At 32.1% G+C, this 21,949-nt stretch overlaps 1 protein-coding gene across 1 annotated transcript in view; it reads left to right on the top strand.

Moving 5' to 3' along the window:
• LOC143056825 (aromatic-L-amino-acid decarboxylase-like) overlaps positions 1-11,970 on the top strand; it is a 36,763-nt gene extending 24,793 nt beyond the window's left edge. The window contains exons 5-14 of the mRNA XM_076229990.1: positions 1,531-1,665; positions 2,386-2,496; positions 3,320-3,352; positions 4,074-4,235; positions 4,966-5,033; positions 5,840-5,910; positions 7,022-7,041; positions 9,324-9,422; positions 10,041-10,142; positions 11,410-11,970. Of these exons, the coding sequence (XP_076086105.1) occupies positions 1,531-1,665; positions 2,386-2,496; positions 3,320-3,352; positions 4,074-4,235; positions 4,966-5,033; positions 5,840-5,910; positions 7,022-7,041; positions 9,324-9,422; positions 10,041-10,142; positions 11,410-11,865 (1,257 nt within the window). The 3' untranslated portion in view covers positions 11,866-11,970. The remainder of the gene's footprint in view (positions 1-1,530; positions 1,666-2,385; positions 2,497-3,319; positions 3,353-4,073; positions 4,236-4,965; positions 5,034-5,839; positions 5,911-7,021; positions 7,042-9,323; positions 9,423-10,040; positions 10,143-11,409) is intronic.
• The last annotated feature ends 9,979 nt before the right edge of the window (positions 11,971-21,949 follow it).

Genomic DNA, 21,949 nt, shown 5'->3' with positions numbered 1-21,949 from the left:
TTTTCATAGATGTTCAGGTTTATTATGAAAATTCGTCAAGGGTTCCGTTAAAAACCTTGATTTTGCCTGGGATTACTTCCCGCGAAAAGAGAATTTATTTTTCGGTTTATTACAGGTTTTAAAAAATTCTTGATCTGGAATATAAAATTCTTGATCTGGAATATTTTAACTTCTACCCAAGTTTTATGAAAATCTCTGAAGGTTTTCAAATTGATCATGTAAAACTAATAATCCCAAAACGACTGTTAATTGCTAAAAGTCCGTTGTCAACTGAAAAATGAAAAAAATGATACATTGAAAATTTTTCTTAATCATAAAAAAACTTCTGCCATAGATTCATAAAATTCGATGAAGGTTTGACAAAGTTATTGATGTGCAACAAACTTTTACCCCAGACTGTATCTACTTGTTAACTTCAAAAAGAAATTCCTTTTTATCAGTTAAATACGGGAACATTTGAAATATTATTTCATCATTATGATCTGGTACTCTAAGTCTTTTGATCACAAAAAGCTTCTGTCCAACTTTTTGAAACTTTCATGAAGGTTTGACAAAGTCAACGATATTTAAAACATCTTGAACCACATACTTAATTTATATGGTGACGACGCCAACGAAACCTATGATCTCTATGTCTCCCTTTCGAGAAATAATGTTGCAGGCTCGATAAAAATGCAAACACATATCGAATATCAGCAGATAATGAAATGCTTCAGTTAAATCAAAGGAAAGTAAGTAGAATTTACAGTAGAATCAGACTTTGACAAAAAATGAACAAAAAAATAACACGCCCGGTACCATTTGATTGAATAATAAATGTTGTCACTTTTATTCGCAATTAAAAGCTACTGTCTGAAGAAAGATAAAGAAGGCTGATGTGCTTTTAACCAGTTCGTTTTAATTTATTTAGATTAAAATATTTTTTTTAACAAAATTCAAGTGTACGCCCGGGCGTTTTGACGTAAACGTAGCTACGCGCCTGATTGGCGCTTTTTGATTTGATGCAGCGAGTTTCTACTGCAACCTATGAAAATCATTACATTGTGTCTCCGAAATTCTATCTCAGTCCGCCAAGGGTGGAGAGAAGGGAAGTGGATCGTAACCCTTGGCTAGCAAAGATGTCGCTAGCCATGATCAGTTTTGATATCTCCAACTAAAAGCGTGGGTAAGAAAAGCTGACTTTATGTTTAATATTTGGTTTATATATTTTTCTTGAGAATGCCTTTCGAATTCATTCTTCATGACAAATCGGCAATATATGAATACGTTTTGTCAAGTAATTATATATTTAAATATACAATTCCTTGGTTTTGTATACTTTTAACATGTGAATATAATTTCGCTGGTTATCCATCGCCACTTAATTTTATAATTTATCGTAAAAATTACTATTACCGTGTCATGGCATAATTATGATTTAAATAAAAACTCAAAATTTTATATTTGTGGATGAAGTGCGATTAACTAATTTTAATTAGAGGGAATGTCTCAAGAATACAAAGCTACGACTCTGTTTTGATTTTTTTTTAGGGTTCAGCCAGTGAGTGTGTACTTGTAACACTTTTAGCAGCAAGACATACCACACTTAAAGATCTGAAGGGGAGATTCCCATTTGTTGATGACGGTATATTACTTCCAAAGCTGGTAGCATATTCATCAAAGCTTGTAAGTGTCTATTTTAGCGTCGTAAATCATAACGTTGCAGCCTTGATTTCCGGTGTTGTCGGTGCAATGCTTGCTCGGTTCATGTTCGCCTGAATTTTGCAGGTGTTGATTCCTTGATCTGATCAAATAGATATTGGATCGGTTGATGTCCAAGTATATTGTTCGATCTGTTCTAATGGACCATTCCATTGCGTTATTCTTCACTGATTTAGAAAATAGAGCTGACATGTTTTTCCTCTTTTTTTCTGTTTTCTTTTTTTTTTTATTTGTCAATATATATACGAAGAAAACTATATCCATTGTTACAGTATTAACCGTTGCTTCTTGTTGTAATATTAAGATTTCAAAGCGACCCAAATTTAAAGTTTCCCACATACATATTTGTTTAAGAAATGTACTTATGATTTCATTTGGCTCAGAATAAATTATTTTAAACAAACAATAAGTAAATCATGTTTAAAAGAACACTCGAAATATGTCATAGCATTACTTCGGATAACCTCTTTTCCAGCAGACATAACCTTTCAGATTGATCTCCAAATGATCTGTCAATTATATTTGCAATTCCAACACAGTGTAGAATATATATCTATCGTTATTGGTATGTGATATATATATATAAACTATTTCCAATTAAATCGAACATGTTTGCAATCTGTTTTGTGCTCACCAGCGCAGACAAATTACTTTTCAATTATTCAATACACTTCTATTTCGTAGGCACACTCATGCGTAGAAAAAGCTGGTATGATTGGTCTAGTCAAGATGAGGCAGTTGGATGTTGATGAACACTTCTCTTTGCGAGGCCATGTTTTAGAACGTGCTATCGAGGTAATCAAATTAATCATATAATATTGGTTATTAACAATAATAAAAGGGGCACGTAATTAGGGATACCGTAAATTAAATTTATTAATACAAATCAAATTAATTTAACGATATAGTATTTGTTGATGTCGATTAACAGAGTAAAACGTGGCCACATGTCTATATTGGTATAAAAAAGAAGATGTGGTATGATTGCAAATGAGACAACTCTCTATAAGAGACCAAAATGACACAGAAATTAACAATTATAGGTCACCGTACGGCCTTCAACATGTCTTGGTGGTAGGTTATTGTTTCGTTGATGTTTACATCGTAATATGTTTTTATTCAAATAGATAAGATTATATTGTATATAAAGTCATTTGATACTCATACAATGAAAAATTGACACCACCAATGCCATTTATTGTACAAAATGAATTATGAACAGAAAAAGAAAATAACAAAACAACTAACTCCGAGGAGAATTCAAAAATATCATTTTGAAATGGCAAAATCAAAAGCTCAAACACATCAACAATGTGTTAACAAAAAAACAGGCATAATAGGTAAAGAGAATCATATAATTGCAGAAATAGTCAATAGTAAGATCAGTTGCTTGAAAAATTTACTGAACAGTCAAGTGTTATTTCTAAGTTGGATTAAAAAAAAAGAAAAACAAAAAGCTCTTATAATTTAAAAGAATGGCGACAAGAAGCCTAAAGGACCCCCTTCCTGACCGGCTTGCATGCATTTTTTTTCATTTTGGAATGCACAAATTGCATGCATATGTCTTCACGAGACTTAAACCACACTTTTAATATTTTTTTCATTTATTTCATTGCAGGAGGATCGTCGTTTGGGATTGATTCCGTTTTATGCAAGTATATTTTTGTCATTTGACTTTGACTTTGGCATGGGGACCAATTGTTTGAATTTGTTTGTGCATTAAGTTCAGTTTCTAATATTTCAGAAATACTAATTAAGGGTAAAGTGCAGAAGTTTCCAACATAATGATGTATCAAATAGATTGGCTACACAGTTTGCCTTGCAATAGGCAAACTACGGACCCTTAATTAAAAGAGTTTTTGTAAGATTTCACAAGTTGCAGATATCGCGGCCCTCTTCACACACCAGACATCGCATTTAATGTCTGCATTCCTGACATGACTTCGTGTTCATGCTTTCCCCACAAACGAACGGTCACCCTTTTCTCAGAGAGTTTTACTATAGGATGGGAGAAGTCCTGACAAAGTATATCCCAGTTTTCACTTAAACTTTAAACTTTGATCAGGCATTTCCACATAGTAAAAACATAAATGACGTTTGGCACAAAACAAGTAAATTTTGCATAATTTTCAACACATGACTGACAGAAAATTTGGAATATCAAAAATAAAACACAAAAACTTTTGTGGCAACAAAACAAATTGGGCAAACATAGAATTATGAAAACTATTTAAGTTTCAGATTTACATTGGGCATTGCATTCTTCAAATAAAAAAAAAAGTTGAATATTTAGATGCAAATTAGCTACAAGTATGTGACACTTACTCAAAGAAATAAGTTTCAACTCATGAAATCAATTTTATTTGTGACAGGTATGTGCCACATTGGGGACAACGGCTTGCTGCTCATTCGACCACCTACAGGAGCTCAGTGAAGTATGCGCTAAAGAAAGCGTATGGCTACATGTTGACGCTGCATACGCTGGAAACGCCCTCATATGTGCAGAAAATCAACACTATATACGTGGAATTGAGGCAAGTACCCTTTTTTAAAATTGTCAAAAAAAGGGATATACATCACCTTAAAAATAAGTGCAAGTGGTGTACATTATATCATAGTGGTTTAAAGATTTGTTACTCACGGCTGTATATATCCATCTTGTTTGAAACATCGTTTTACGCTTGCTAAACTCACATCATGTGTAGACCATTAATGTCATCTTTTAGTTCCAGCCGTACACATGCTTTTGATAAATGGAGTGCATTTTGTCATTACATTTTGCCCCATAAGTTTGTTTTTATTGCTATTGCTATTGGGAAATTTACAACCTTAAGAAATTATTGTTAATTGCATAGCAATGGATTTTAAGACAAGATCTATGTTTAGTTGCTTAAAGGCATCATGGAAATCTAATTTATTCATTTTAGGTATGTTCGGGAAAGATCAAACAATGATCATACAAAATTTTTGACTAATTTCTACACATATGATTAATTTACAATTCACAAAGTCCGTAGATTTTCCAAATAATACATTGTAATAGTTATTTCAACCTAATATTAATTTTCACAGTTTACCGAATTATTTTTTGAAGAAGACGTTACTAAGTAAAAACACTTGTGTATAGTCCGTTTGTTTCTTTTGAACAATACAATATGTTTAAACAAACCGAAACATTGTAGATTTTTTATTTTCTATTTCAATACACAATCTTAAATTTTGTAATTTTATGGCTTAGTAAATAAAAGACATTTTGATTTTCAGAATGCGACATCGTTTAATTGCAACCCAAACAAATGGATGCTTGTAAATTTTGACTGTTCACTGATGTGGTATGTTCAATATGGCTTTATATACGGGTACAGACAAGCTTGTTGATTTAAAGATATAAGAAGATGTGGTATGCGTGCCAATGAGACACCTCTTCATCCAAATCACAATTTGTAAAAGTAAAAACCATTAAAGGTCAAAGTACGGTCTTCAACAAGGAGCAATGGCTCACTCCAAGATACAAGCTATAAAAGACACCAAAAATCATTTGTGTAAACCATTCAAAAAGGAAAAAGTAAAATCACAAAAATACTGAACTCCGAGGAAAATTCAAAACGCAAAGTCCCTAATAAAATGGCAAAATCAAAAGCTGAAACACATCAAACGAATGGATAACAGCTGTCATATTCTGACTTGGTACAGGCATGTTCTTATGTAGAAAATGGTGAATAACACCCGTTTTTAACGCTAGCTAAACCTCTCACTTGTATGACAGTCGCATCAAATTCCATTATATTGACAACGATGTGTGAACAAAACAAACAGACACAATAGTCAAACAGTCTAATCTGTATAAAAAACGAGAAACAACCACACCAACAAAAGACAACCACTGCACATGAGGTTCCTAACTGATTCATTAAATTGGTATTTAAATGAACTGTTATAAATAAGCTGTTTCGTCTAATGAGGATGCGCATGTAGAAGATACTTAACTAAATTCAGGCGCAATGTATTAACTCATTTTGATACGTTTTTGCAAACACAGACTAGTTTTTTGGTAATTTTGGTTTTCAATGCTCTTAGAAAATATGATTAAGCACAAATTACACCAATGAGAGTGCAACCTCTATTAACGATATTGCAGGGTTAGAAATAAAGAGCTTCTGACGTCATCAATGGCTGTCGACCCGCTATATTTGCAGCATAAACACGATGGTGAATATATATTTAAAATACTATTTAAACACTAAATTTCTAAAGGAAATAAAAAAGAATCAGTAGCCCAAACATTTCTGTGTAAATGAAGATTGATAATATGATGAGTACTTGTAAAGAGTTGACTTACACTTGTGTTCGGAATGAGACATTTTCATATTACGGACTATTGACTCCGGATTTTATAATTTATAGGCATGCTACTTACTCTTTGGTAAGAGTTTCTTGTATTTTTGTCAGTAAGAGCAACTAAACAAGTAAAATCCAGTTGACAATCGTTGCAATTTTGGGAAAATAATAATTGTGATTTTGTCGTGTAAAGAAAATTTAAAATAAATAACTTTTTTTTTCAAATTGTACCGATTATAAGCTTGATTTTACTTCTTTTAGTTGCTCTTTCTGGACAGATTACCAGAATGTATACCACATTGCAGGTAACTTGTCGAAAAATTGACTACTGTCTACAGAGTCAATAGTCGGTATTGATATAAAGATCAATTCAAGGGATTGTATATAAATACAAAGGACTGAATCTAATATCGTGATCACACATTCTGGTAACATAGCCATTTAATTGACAATTCGTTACAGAAAATTTTGAAACTCCACAATAATAAAATTCTATCAGTTGATTCATCAGATCAGAAATTTTAACGTTTTGAGGACATTCACAATTGACAAATATTATAAGTTATATGATTCGATACTCATAGAGGCTTAGTAACATCAACAATGAGGCCGAAGGCCTAGTCTCCTATGGAATGTAATCACCCTATATGGTCAAGCGGGTGTCAGAAGTGAATCGTTCAACGAATTTATCGCACGCAGGACCTTTTTTGCTGCGTTTTGCAGAAAAGATAAACAATGAAACACAACAATATAAATAGATGACGTCAACAGTAGATGTGATCTTATGAACCCATTTGGAATTTACTACCCCCCCCCCCTTACGGATCCATAGGGGATAACTACGTGAAGGCGTTAAACCAATCACAGCGTCATTATTTATCCGCGGTGCGATAAATGATTATATCATCCTTTTCAATGTTGCATCACACGATGTGAATATTTGTTATCAATCTTACGTTAGAGACTTTCCTTTATTCTAAAGATAAAGCAGAGGACTTCCGGGTAAGATTGCATGTGTATTTATAGAGTAAATGTTATGTTTTTTATGAAATAGATAGTCTGGCCTGTTAGTATTTATTATTAGATAGTTATATGTATGAAATACTATATATAATTTGTAAAAAAATAAATGGGAACTATTTTGATATAATTTCTGACTCTTATAATACAAATTGGTTTTTTTTCCTAATAAGTTTTAAAGTAATGGACTTTTTTGGTTCAATTAATTAATGATCCATTTAGCAGTAAAATAAATTCGACATATTATATTCATCATATCAATTAAGTAACCGTTCGACTTCTTCCATCCATTCGTTTGAAAGACCATGGATAGATAATTCTCGTCAAAGTTTTCTTGTTTTTTATGAAAGGGAATGGTAATTTTATATTTGATCTGCAATTTGGTAATGTATATTTGTAACATATAAGCATATGACTTACATCTGGAAATTGACAATGAGGGTCGGTTGAAAACAAAACTTTAGAACAAAAGAGATGATTTCAGCTTTCCAATTGTGAACTTTCCATTCCTAAGTAGTAACATTCCAGCAGCACCTGCATACGGGGTAAATATCTCCCAAATGACACGATATTCCGTGCTTGTATTTCCTATCATGATTTTCTTGATAGAGGGTTGCTGCTCACAATGAAGCTATTAAACCAAGAGTTCCAAATGGTGAAGTTGAAATCATCCCTACGTAAACTTTACAGACGCCATCACGAGTTGGTTGACCGTTATGGAATAACCGTTTCACAGATTATATCGGATAAGCACAATCCTCTTCCCTTTCATGATTGTGACATACCGAATTAGACTATTTATCGGTTTTTTTTCTATTATGAGCAACACGACGGGTGTCACATGTGGAGCAGGATCTGCTTATTCTTCCGGAGCACCTGAGATCACCCCTAGCTTTTGGTGGGGTTCGTGTTACTTATTCTTTAGTTTTCTATGTTGTGTCATGTGTACTATTGTTTGTCTGTTTGTCTTTTTCATTTTTAGCCATGGCGTTGTCAGTTTATTTTCGATTTATGAGTTTGAATTTCACTCTGGTATCTTTCGTCCCTCTTTTACATCTGCCATGTACCTATATTACTGTTTGCCAATTTTTATATTTTCTACAACACCCGTTGACCAAAATTTCACTTCAATGAATTGAGACATGCTTCCGTTTACTTATATTACCTCAGTCGATTGCACAGTCACGTACTGGTTTCTAAATGTCTTGTTGATACTTATAAAATATCAATATATAAATAAGACATAGCTGAGAGGTGATATAGCCAATTATTGTCTGGGGGGGGGGGAAAAAAATTGCCAACCGAGGGATCACAATCTGATCTCACATCCTCTCTGCGATGTGCTACGGTACTTAATCAATTATACTGAATGTTCTGCTTTTAATCTCTTTTGAATTGCAGATTTTTGTTGTGTCCTTTTTATTTGCCAATTTAAGAGCTGGGTACACATAAAAAATGTAACTTTGGTGTTAGAGTAGAATATTTATTATTATTGTTGTCTCGTCTAATTAACTCTTCGTGTATACTTTTGTTCGACCAACAAATGAATGCGCATTCACTTTGTCTTATATTTTATCATACATTATGTAAGGATGTTTATGGATTTATTTAAGTTGCATACTGTTTTCCGACAGATTAGATTCCAACTCAAGGGAAAACGGTACTATTACATTTTCCCAGCATTAGGTTGGCCTTTTGTGTACCCAAGGCAGGTGAAGGAAGTCAAATTAGTAGCGCTGTTATTGAATGTAAGGGTACAATATATTTTTTTATTTTTCTATGAATAACTGCAGTGTGTATATTTACAATATAAATTTTGAAACCTATTGAAATATTTTCTAGAGAATTATTCGAAAAGACTTCCAAAATTTGATAAATTTGGCGCCAAATGACGGTGGGCATGAATAACATAAACAAGCTCCGTTGGAAATTGGTCATGAAACTATTTGGCTTTAATTTTTAAAACAGAATAATAAAGTACTGACACCACATATAACTGTTTTATCCAGGTTTTTATCATAAAAAGTGGTAAATTCAGAAAATGTTAATATTGTCGCCTATGGCAGAATGAATAGTACCGTTTTCCCTCAACATTTTAATAAAAAGAAATAGTTTGACAAACCGTCGTAAGCGGAAGTTACTTCTTGATATAATCTGTACAAAAGTGTCTGAAATCAATGACGTTTTGATTATGCTATAAATGGAAACATTTATGCTTTATGTTCTATACGCTTTATTTGACTGTATTCCGTTTGAATTTTCAGCACTGGGGTATACCATTAAGCCGACGGTTCAGGTCATTAAAGATATGGTTTGTTATCAGAACATATGGTGTGGAAGGGTTACAACATTACATAAGAAAGGTACTCTATATATATTTTTGATTATTATTTTACTATTATTTCACAATCAATTGATTCGTTTGAGATGACATCAAATTTTTTTCATGTTACCATGAACCATGTACCCCCTTGCACGGCCTAGACTGAAAACACTGTCTTTCGGAGGTATTAAAGGAAAACCCACGCTTCGGCTAGGTAAGGGTAACAATTATTATGTTCTATTCCTGGTCGGGTAAAACAACCGATATTTCTGAAAATTTGCGATTCTACTCCGCCATGGACGTTCCGCTAAAACAGAAGGCTGTCAGCTCCAATTCAGCTTGTTGTTTACCATTAAGGTCTTGTGGCAAAGATTGTATACCTACTTTGGCCGAAAACAAATTAACATTGAATTCATTCGGCGAGTTTGCGAAGTATTTTTGATTTATTGACCGCAAAATGTGAAATTATGGTTTTTACAAACCTCTTGCAACCGAGAAATGAGCGAAACATGCAAACATACTAATATATATGTAACAATCGCGAGTGTTATAAATTCAAGATGTTCTACTACAAATTACCTCAAATCTGTATGTAGCTGAGATTTATTAACATGGTAGAAAACTGGCTAAACTGTCTTGTGGTATTTATGTTTTTCAGCATATACGTCTTGCTAAGCTCTTTGAAACATATGTGAAGAATGATGCGAGATTTGAAGTGATGGGGAAAGTAACGATGGGATTGGTGTGCTTTAGACTAAAGGTAATGTAATAAGGAACTAAACTTGAGTAGCATTTTAAAGATTAATAAAAGCAAAATTGCAGGGAAATATGATTTGGATAGTTCAGGATGAGTAATTGTAATTTTAGAATTAGATATTAATCTTCCCCTATTTGACATGACTAAATTGAGAAAACCATGACCATTGATGATGCATAACAAATTTAATTAGATGAAAGATGTATTATTTTTTTTGCCATTATTCTAAATTCAGCTAACACTATCCACTACCTAAAAAATGAAAGAAAATCAAATTTATGAGTCTTAGATGTCAACTTAATTGTTTTCATCTTTTTACTTTACTCATAACTTTTTAAATTCATAAGAAATATGTTAAAAATGACAAATGGTGGTATGGAGAGCAAAATGATCATTCGTATATTAACATTTAAATTTTCTTATTAGTATTTGACGATGGATACTTTTTTGACTGGAAAGATAGTTTTAATACCGAATAGTAATGTCGTCAGACTAAATATATATAATCAAACAAATTAATTATGTGATGTTCATTTTGCCTTCAGCATTGTTAAGGCATAGTAACCGTATCTTCTAAATCTCAATACAATATTCATTCAATTATTAAGATAAATTATTAACGATCATTAAACGAAATCTCTGCTGTATTGATCAATTTAATATCGTGTATACCATACACGAACCCCTCGTCTTCCACCATGATTACTGAACAGAATAGCTGAACAAAAACTACGACTATAGCAACCTTGTATTTGAGGATTCGTGGTCATCAGTTGACGATTTGATGGTCGTAAATTGGGGTCATTTGAGACGTGTTAACATTGACAGTAAAAGGCAAATCTTCAAATAAAATACAGGTATCCCCATTCAAGAGCAGTTCGGGATAACACACAGATATCGTACATTTTAAAATTACACTACTTCTTTTTTTGTGCGTACGATTTATGGCCATCAATCGTAGAAGTGATGCCCTAAAATTCGTGGCGTTCTTCAATGAAAACGAACTTTACAAATATATTGTATTATAATTTTTTATCTAGATGTCCTCTTTTCTTTTTTCAATGAATAGTTTTTGATTGGATCGTGTAATCGTTTCATTTCAGATAACATATATAAGCTCCTGCCGGTTATTATCTCACCTCATTCGTCTTACAATTTATTCAAATTTAAATTTACGACTAATTCAAATAGAAGTAATTTGGAAAAGATTATACAATTCACATTTTCTAATATATGCTCGAACCATATTAATCATCCCTTTTAACTGTAGGGACCAAACTCTCTGACCCAAAAGTTATGCAGAATGATCAATGAGAGTGCCCGGTTGTACACAGTTCCTGCTTTGATTAATGAGAACTACGTCATCCGATTTTGTGTATGTGCACAAGATGCAATGGAGTCAGATATTGAATATGCTTGGCGAATTATTTCTCAAGAAGCCTCTGAACTGCTTGATCAACGAGCGTCTATCGAATCTAACATTGAAGCAGAGAAAAATGACAGACCAGAAGAGGTCGAAAACAATGGAGAATTTGATGACGTGTTTCCCGACTTCGATGATGAAATAATTTTTGATCAGCAACGTAGCAATCTTCAGAGAGCTCGTATCAGACGAAACTTGTTCATGCGTATGGTATCAGATCCCAAATGCTACAATCCTAAAGTTTTACGAGCACTGAATACAGACAAACCACGTCATAAAAGTGAATCCGACGGTGAAAAGTAGATAGATGTAATACTTTTCAGTAAAATGATGCATTTTCCAATAGTGTAATTTCTTGTAGTGATGTTACTTCATTTCAATTCTTTTTAATAAATATCTCTTGATATTTACCTAGATATTGTTAAAGAAAAGTCCGTCTGTTAATACACATATTTCTACTAACCTATGTGCAAATTCTTCATGCATGTTTTTTTTTAACTGGGCATAATTCACCGTACCTTTACTTGTATTGATTCTATTAGGTGCATAAAGTGGGGGCTCTAAGAGCTAATCGGATTTAAAAAGAATATCTCACGATGAGTATTTTTAATAAAGATATATAAATAGCTTACATAGATATAAGAAGATGTAGTATGAGTGCAAATGAGACAACTCTCCATCCAAGTCACAATTTGTATAAGTAAAACATTATAGGTCAATGTACGGTCTTCAACACGGGGTCTTGGCAGCAACAGCAAGCTATATAAAGGCCCCAAAATGACTAGTGTTAAACCATCCAAACAGGAAAAACCAATTTACAGTCTAATCTATCATATAAAAAGAAAATATCACCATTTTGCACGAAACATGGTAAATAAAGAGCATCAAGGGCGAAAATACGTGAAATTAAAATTGCAAACACGTTGTACAAACATACACATACATACGTTACATATATATAAGAACGTCTGAGCCAGTGCCAACTCTACAACAGATTTATCCATCGGATCACCAGCAGTGATGGTGATACATGGCTGTGTACATTATGTATATCATTGTTGGGTTGATGTTTAGACGAGTTGTATATATATATGCAATATATATATATTATTGTGAAACTACCCCTTTACAACGAGGGCAAGCACCAGCGGGGTACATACACCTGCGTCATCAAAAATGCACATCATAGTATTTACAAACTACATTATATGATTGTAGTAAAAATGGTATAAGATACTTGAAAAAGACTTTACAAGTCTTATAAATACATTAACGCTAAAATATCATAATACATTGGTTATTTCGTAACAGTACATTACAGTGAAAATTTCATATGCATAAATACTTTGAAATCTTTCATCCATAAAAGATTAAAAAATTCAAACTTAAAACTTAAAACTTTCGCACACAGTTCAAGATATTATACATTGGAAATCTTATCAATTTGTAAAGAACATTTATTCATTACGTCTGGTAAAGTATTTTTTAACGATCTTATCTAAACTACTACCTAAGTCTGGAGAATACAAGTAGCCCAGATTACCTATCATGAACTGTATTTTTGATAAAGGTGGCAACTCTGAATAACAGATATTCATTTTTATATTCTCGAAACATGCTTGTATGTTAGTACTTGTTCTTTTTCTGATAGCCGAGAAAAAAGGACAATCTAACATAACGTGAAAGATTTTCTCAATCGCATTTGAGGAACATAACTGACACTCATTATTTGTTGTCAGATTCATTCGTTGAAGCGTTGCATTTATAGGCAGACAATTCGTTCTTGTCAAAAATTTTAGCCTTGTTGAGCGGAAGTCGTCAACATTTGATAGATACGGCTGCTTACGACTAACAACCACAAAGGATTAGTACAAGTTCAGGCTACTCTTTCCTAAAATATTACATAGTTGAGTATTGGTCGTTTCGTTACCATAAAATTTATTAAAGATGTTAACGTTTATGTTTCCATTTGCATAATGGTCAAGACCCGCAGTCTGTAAAATAGTTTCGATATTTTCTATATATTTCCATTCATTACATTTAACAGGTACAATATTTTCATCTAGGATAATTTTAGACAGCCGATTATTGTGCAGGTTTTTTAATCTATCGTAGTATGCAATTCTTTGTCTATCCATCAATCTGTTTATTGACTCTTACTCGAATTCAGCTAGGAGCGCACATTATTGTATGACTGTATGGCTGTTATGAATGCAAAAATGAATTTAGTAAAAAAATAATAACTTCCCTGTCGTTATGTTCCAGAATGCGAATATTGTATTGATCGACGTTTTGAAGTGTGTGATATTTTTTTTTGTGTCGTTCGAATGAATATTGAAAACTACGGAAGCCGATAAGGGCCATTCAAAAAAAATAAATTATGTCGTAATTACGACATAGCATGTCGTAATTTCGACATAACATGTCGTTTTTACGACATCGCTATGTCGTAATTTCGCCATAACATGTCATTATAACGACATCGCAATGTCGTAATTTGGAAATAACATGTCGTAATAACGACATACACTATGTCGTTTTAACGACATAGCTATGTCGTAATAACGACATCGCTATATATTTAATAGAATATGTATTATGATTGCCAAGAGACTAAATGACACAGAAATTAACAACTATAGGTCATCATAATGCCCCCAATAATTAGAAAAGCCCCCGCATAGTCAGCTATAAAAGAGGGACGGTCGAAAGATACCAGAGGGAGAGTCCCCGAAATGCTGTGTGGCAGACAGTGTTATTAATTAATTATTAGCTCCCTTGGTAAAACTCCAAATTTCATATTCAATGTATTTCATTGTTAAATAATTTACATGAAGCTTAAAAAGTATATATTTGTTAATTGCATAGCTTTTGCTATTTGAATTCATTGGTTAAAGATATTTATTTATATTGTAAAGTTTAATTTTTGCATCGTCTCAAAATCTCTGGTACCTTCTTTGGTTACCTTCTGTAAGAAACTTATATATTTTATAGATCCAATTGAAGTTCAGCAAAGTTCCGATCGTGAAAGGGCTATATAGCCAGTCAAGGACGATATTAACTTCTATTTGTTTCAGTCCTACCAAGGCAAGCCAAGCTGTCCACCACCCTGTAAATAAGCGCAAACTACATGGCTTCTTGTAATAAGGGTGAACTGAAGTAGTGATTGTTCTATATCTGCTTTCAAACGGTGGGCACGATGTTCCTACAAGCCCTAGGATTTAAAACAAAATCTTCAAAATTTCATTCGCAAAACAAAATAAAAATGTTAGAAAACACGAACCAATATTAAAACAAAATCAATATATGTTTTAAATTATGTTTTACAGCTCTTCATCATTTAGTAAGTAATACCTAGTTTATTTGAGGATTAAAATAACAAAGCTATGTGAAAAAAACGGATGTCCAACGTTACATTTATGAAAAACTGTTTTAACTCTATGTAAAGTGATCCTATTTCTTATTCTCTGATCTTTTTGATTCTTGGCAGGAACAGCGACATGTGTCGGTTCTTTGTGGCGTTAAAGCCGTTATTTTGCCAAATTTCATTTGACTCGGTGGCTGCATATTAAGCTGGAATAAGAAAAAATGTCCAACGGCGTATTTCGTTAACTGGGTCATTTTCAAAAAATGTCGAATTTTGAAATTGAAAAATTTATTAAAAGTTACTTATTCAAACAACCCTCTACATAAGCAAATCAAAACAAACAGTACTTTAAGAACAACATATTAAAAGATGCAATCTTAATGATGTCATACAAGAATATCTTGAAACATTTTTTGATCGGTGATACAATATTTTGTCTATCCTGTTACCATTTTCAAAAGAAATTTTGGGTTATCAAGAAAAGGTTTAGATAAAATGTTAAGCTTGTTTTACGTTACCAATTAGATGGTTTTCAAGAGAATGAACTTCTATATATATTCATTCTGTAAAATAATAGATTATTTGCCAATTTTCTAGGTTGTACTGAAAATGGCTCTAAAAATTGGTTTTCAAAGGTTGTAAAAATTACCACCAGTAATGTAAGTCTAAGATAGCAATTTATATTTTTCGGCCTTTTTCACCTTTTCAAATAAACTTAACATCAAGTAAATCCCTCAGAAGTTAATTTACTTTTCTCTTTATTTCGTTGGTAACAGGAACGTACGTTTCTGATATATCACTATATAAAAGTCTATCCTGTTACCTTTTTGTCTATCCTGTTACCGATATCAGTATTGCACCTGCAAATGCTTAATTGGGAAGATTAAGACGTTATAACCTTAAGATGAGTTCAAACAATGAAATATTTCATTCGTGATCATTCGTTTTCCACCTACATGTTAAGATAAAAAATTTAACGACGTTTTTGTCTATAATTGTCTATCCTGTTACTGTAACCATAGCAACCATAGTAACAGGATAGACATAACAGGATAGACAAATTTCTTCGTTTTTTATTGCTGTTGTGAAATAACTACTCCCTTTGGTGAAGTGATCATGGTTTTCTATTGTGAATTTGGTTTCCAACACTTTATTGCACTTTTTACAACCATACTGTTAGTGTAATTAATCAAAATGGTTGGTAACAGCATAGACATGAAAAAAAGTACGCTCTATTTTTTTCACTAAATGTCTTAAAATTTCTTTTCTATACACTGTCGTTCAAGAAACGAGGCGTTTTAAATGTAAAGATTACTTTGCATTTTTGAAATCAACACTGACTGATTCAATATTCATAGGGGGGATAATTTAACGACTGATTTAAGTAGCGGTAACAGGATAGACATGAACCTCCTGTACGCTGATTGAATTTAGTTTGTAGATAATCTGTTACATACAATGATAAAGAAGCTACGATTTTTCGTTAGAATTATAATTAACGTTCTTAAAAAGTCCCTTTTGCAGATATCAAGGCGATCAGAAAATCGGAAAAAAATCATTTGAAATGTGTTTTTCTGACATTGTACGCACACAAATACCCCCAAAATCGGCCTTAAAGACCAAACAGCCTATTGTTTATGCGCATCAGCTAACGCAACTTGGTAGTGACATAAAAGCTTTATGACGTTGTTTCTTAATCTAGCAATGAAAAAACGTCAAATTATAACGTCCTATTTCGCGTTTTTCACGGATTCCAACATGGTGTACGCTACGTAGGTACGCTACGTCTCCCAAGAAAAGAGGAACTATCATGCGTCGCGCTACTTTAATATCCTGTGGAGATTTAACACAAATGGACACATAAGATACTACACTATATTTAACCTTCGTTCTAATAAAAATAAAAAAATATAAATTTTGATCTCGACTTTTTGCATTTGCGCCGTTCTGCATTTCATTTTTTTTTTATTCTTTCACATGCGTAGATTTTGTCTCATATTTGCGTCGATCTGCATTTCATTTTTTTTCTTCTTCACTTGCGTAGATTTTGTCTTTCGTTTGCGCCGATTGTGTACAGGTAAGGTGAAAGGTTTTTTTTGCCCGATTTATAGGCATTATGTTTTCTGGTCTGTGCGTCAGTTCGTTCGTCCGTTTGTCTGTCCCGCTTCAGGTTAAAGTTTTTGGTTACAGTTTTTGGTCAAGGTAGTTTTTGACGAAGTTGAAGTCCTATCATCTTAAAACTTAGTAAACATGTTCCTTATGCAATGTTCCTTCTAATTTTAGTGTCATTTTTTTTTAAATAAAAAAATTTAGCATTCACAAGGTTAGGCCGATAATCAAATTTTCCTAAAAGTTTTGACATACTGGCAACATGTGCATGTAACTGATGTCTGGATGATTCTCGTAAAATAATGTCCGATCTTGCAATGAAGTTAAAATTTATTTATGGGTCATTTTCAAAAAATGTGGATATTTCAGTTGTGAAATAACAATACAAAAAAATATTCAATTTTCAACTTTAATATATGAAATTGAATAGTTTAACAACAATACAACCTGAAATAAAAATATGCAATCTTAAATGCTACTACAAAAATATTTTAAAAAATAACATAGAAACAAGTATGGGACATATGTCAACTACATAACGGATTTAGTTTCGGTCCCTATTTTTTTTTTTTATAATATTTACATTTTGCTTGATATATATTTCCATAAAAATCATCACACTTTTTTCAAAACAGTTAACATGGTTAAAATAACACTTTTTAGAAACATATTTTAAAGTGAATTTAATTCAGCATTGTCAACTACATAACGCTTTTTGTCAACTACATAACGATTCACTGCGTTATGTAGTTGACCGTTATGTAGTTGACCTATTTGTGGTTTTTGGATGTTTTTCTTGACCCTAATACTACCAGATAAATGGTTTTTATTGAATTAGAGTCAGTATTATAGACTTTGAATGATTTATGTTAAAAAAAAATATTTATGCCAAAATTTATCAATGTTTTTGCCGTTACAAAGTTGACAAAGAATAAAATTACGGAGTAATTTGTACTCACCAAAACTAATCTATAATGAAATGAATCAATGATGTCATCCTGTAACTTTAAGCACGTCATCAGAGGATGAAGAGTAAGTAGATAACACTTCCTTAGTTACAAGGGATATAATCAGTTGTTTATTGGCAACATTATTTCATTTGTGTTATGTAGTTGACATTTTTTTAAGTACGAAATGAAAAGTAAAAAAAAATGCTAATAAAATCTAATAATTCCCTGTATTTGTGTATACATACCTGCAGTGATACCTATATATTTATAATAACAAAAGAAAAATAATAATTTCCGCTGGGTATTAAAACCAGCATTTAAAAAAGACTAGTTTTTCAATTTCGTACAAGCAATTTTGGGGTTTTTGGACCCTTTGAAACCCACTGGAAGCAATTTCTGTAGCTAAATTTCATATTGAATTTACTGGAACTGGTTACACACACCAAAAACTAAATGGTGTATCTAAAAATTGGATAAAAATATTTACACTTTTTTAGAAATATTGATTGTACAAGAAAATCCACATTTTTTGAAAAAGGCCCTTATACTGCTTATTTGACAAAATCTTATAGTAAAAATAAAATGATAACAAAGGGTCATTTTTGTTTGTCATTTGTTTCATTTCAAATTGTCTTAAGGAGAAATGATAAACATATTGTCTAATCTCACTGAAGCTTACAGCTAATTTCCTAATGTATGTAGATCAACACTTTGGTTTGCCTGCTTGCTTTGTTTGTATATTTTGTATAATTATATTTTGATAACGTCCAATTCAATTAAATAGCATGTTTACAGGTTTACATACCTATATATAAAGATGTCAATCTTAATAACAGAGCTTGAGTAAACATTAATTAAGGAAGCCAACCAAAGTTTCACCCTACATGCATTAGGAAATTAGCTGTAAGGCAAAAAGTATTAATAAAACTAATACTCAGCGAATGTGAATGTGAATTAAAATCAAAATTTTCAGTGTTTAAAACTAAATTGTTGTAAGTTTAACTTATGAAAAAAACAATTGCTCCAAGAATAATATCTTACATAAAATCGATCCCTTTCATTTAGCTACAACTATGACCGGAAAGATTGAAAACAAATTTCGATTTTCAATGCCGACAACAACATTTTCTTTGTTTTAATTTCCAAAATGAGCAATTTAGATTTATTATATTTTATCCTGTTGGAGAAATCTTACTTTAACGTTGTGCACGATGTTCCTACAACACGACGTTACACTAAAAATGCGGCGTCAAAGAGGGTTTTTGACTTTGATGAATTTTTGCAAGTTTTATTCGGTTTTTTTATATAACGTGGTTGATTCTGGTTCTTTTCTTTTTGTGATATCATTTTATCATAAATTACTTCAAGTTGTGGAAATCGATTTAATAATGTTTACCTTTTAAGTTATTTCATCTAAAAATGCAGTGCTTACTGTCGCAAGTAATGTAGGAAGGAAAAATTGGACGGAAGTACATGTATACGGTTTCCATAAATAATGTGCAAAACTTTTATCATAGGATGTTTAACTTTCATGGTGCATATCATCTGTTATTGTAAAATTTCTATATCTTAATTCAACCCCAATACAAATATATCTGACACTCTGCAAGTAAATCGAAACATTTTTAACCTTGATTAATTTGAATAGAATTGTATTTTTCTTGGCACATGATTTGTCGAAATACACCCCTCTAATTTCTTGAATCTTGGCTTGAGAATTATTTTCCAAGTCTTCTAAAGTTGCTTGCTTAAATTGTTTAACTTCTGATATACATTTTAAAATAAAGTAATCTACTCTTGAATTATTCGTAAAAACGGCTAATATAATCCCGGGTTTTATTAATTCAATGAAACGGTTTTCGTCGCTGTTTTGGATTTGTCTTTCAATTACCTCAATTTCATGCACAAGTTAATATGGACGAAAAGTTTCGGCTTCGCTAGTACATGTAGTACAGGAATAACTTTCAGTTATAACATGAATAGCAGGACAAATTGCAAGGTAAAACATTCCGTGGACTTGTATTAAGTCTTTTAATATAATTGGTGAGTGCACCTTACTGAAGAGACTACTTTAAAAGATCTATTTCGAAGTCATTCCGCAACATAAATTAAAATTCGCATTTTACATGTAGAGGATTGTCTTGGTGTTTCCAATTTGTCTTTGCAAAAGTTGAACGAAGTTCATGTAATGCGATTTAATTTCCCTTTTCACGATTCTTTTAAACAAATCGATAAAAGCTATAAACGATCAATAAAAATTGCAAAGTTTAACCTGTGTCGAATCTATGTCCGGGTCGGAGTCTATACATGTAGCAACATGCACTATTCTTTTTTTTCGGCAGCCATCAACATCTTTTCCCAAAATTCACCAAACGATTTGTTTTAATTATCATGAACATTTAATTGAAACTTTAGGACATGTAACGTCGGAAATTAGCGTTTTTCGGATTTTTCGACGTTTTTCGACGTTTGGACAAAATGGCTACCGTTTTGTTATGTGTTGAAAAAATTATTCCTTAAAGACCCAAATATGTAGTTAATAAGAAAAGAATTTTGGCATTTTGTACTCTTCGTGTATCTAACTTTTGTTTTGATCAATTATAAATAACTTATTGAAATATCAGTTAAAAAATTCGCGTTAACTGCTTTGAAAAATGAAATATCAACTTGGACAAAATGGCTACCGCTTGAAAAACGACTGTGTAGAGAAGATTTTATAAAATCTGCAATATTTGAACTCACGAACAATGAGGTAAATATTTGTACTTTTGGTAGATGTTGTTATTGTCTTACTTTTTTTATTCGTTTTCCGCTATATCTACTTATAAAATTCACTTTCAGTCGTTAAGTTACCAAAAACCTCGTTGGACATTTTTCTTATTCAAGCTTAATATGCGGCCACCGAGTCAAATGAAATTTGGCAAAATAACAGCTTTAACGCCACAAAGAACCGACACATACCGTTGTTCCTGCCAAGTATCCGGAAGATCAGAGAATAAGAAATATGATCACTATACATAAGAGTCAAAACAGTTTTTCATAAATGTAACGTTGGACATCCGTTTTTTTCACATAGCTTTGTTATTTTAATCCTCAAATATACTAGATATTACTTAGTATATGATCAAGAGCTATAAAAACATAATTTAAAACATATATTGAATTTGTTTTATAGTGGTTCGTGTTTGCTAACATTTTTATTTTGTTTTGCGGAGGAAATTTCGAAGATTGTGTTACAAATCCTAGGGGTTGTAGGAACAGCGTGCGTTACGTTCTTGTAGTTTTCAATGGAAAATTATTTCTAAATTAATTTTTGAATCAAAAACTTTTTGTATTTTATATTTACTGTCTAGTTTATTGAAAACACATGAGGTAGTAATAAAAGGATTGTATTTTAAGATAGATGTATAGCGTTTTAGAATCAAAACTTTCATTTATATGTTATACCTATAATTTTAATTTCCTTATATCTTAAATATTCTAAAATAATGAATTCACAAACTCGATGCAATAATTTCTAAACGTTCGTCCTAGGTCGGGAAAAATAATGGTATAAAGAACTCCGTCCATGCTTTTGTATGTCCGTCTTTCAACAGTACCGAATGAGTTCGTTACGGCAATCTTCTGAAATTGACGCGAAAAAGAAACATGCTCATCTAGTCTGGTATAGTCAAATACTCTGTAAGTTAACCAGTGCCATCTTTCATTTCTTTTTTTATTTTCAATCATTTTGCTTATGTGGGACAGAGGACAAAACAGACTTTCCTAACAAAAGCGGCGTGAAAGGTTATTTTAAACAATTGTCTATTCCGACGGATGGTGTTTCTGAAGGTTAATATTGTGAGGCAACAACATCGTAAGATCTGATACTGATGCATGCATTTAATCTCTTGTATTACCGGATAATAAAGTAGGTGAATATAGTTGTCATTCTTGGAAATTTAAATGTGGGTTTCAAACG

This window comes from Mytilus galloprovincialis, chromosome 13 (assembly GCF_965363235.1).
Source record: "Mytilus galloprovincialis chromosome 13, xbMytGall1.hap1.1, whole genome shotgun sequence".
Lineage (NCBI taxonomy): Eukaryota > Metazoa > Mollusca > Bivalvia > Mytilida > Mytilidae > Mytilus > Mytilus galloprovincialis.
The sequence above is the reverse complement of the archived record's forward strand: the minus strand, read 5'-3'. Positions and strand labels throughout refer to the sequence as shown.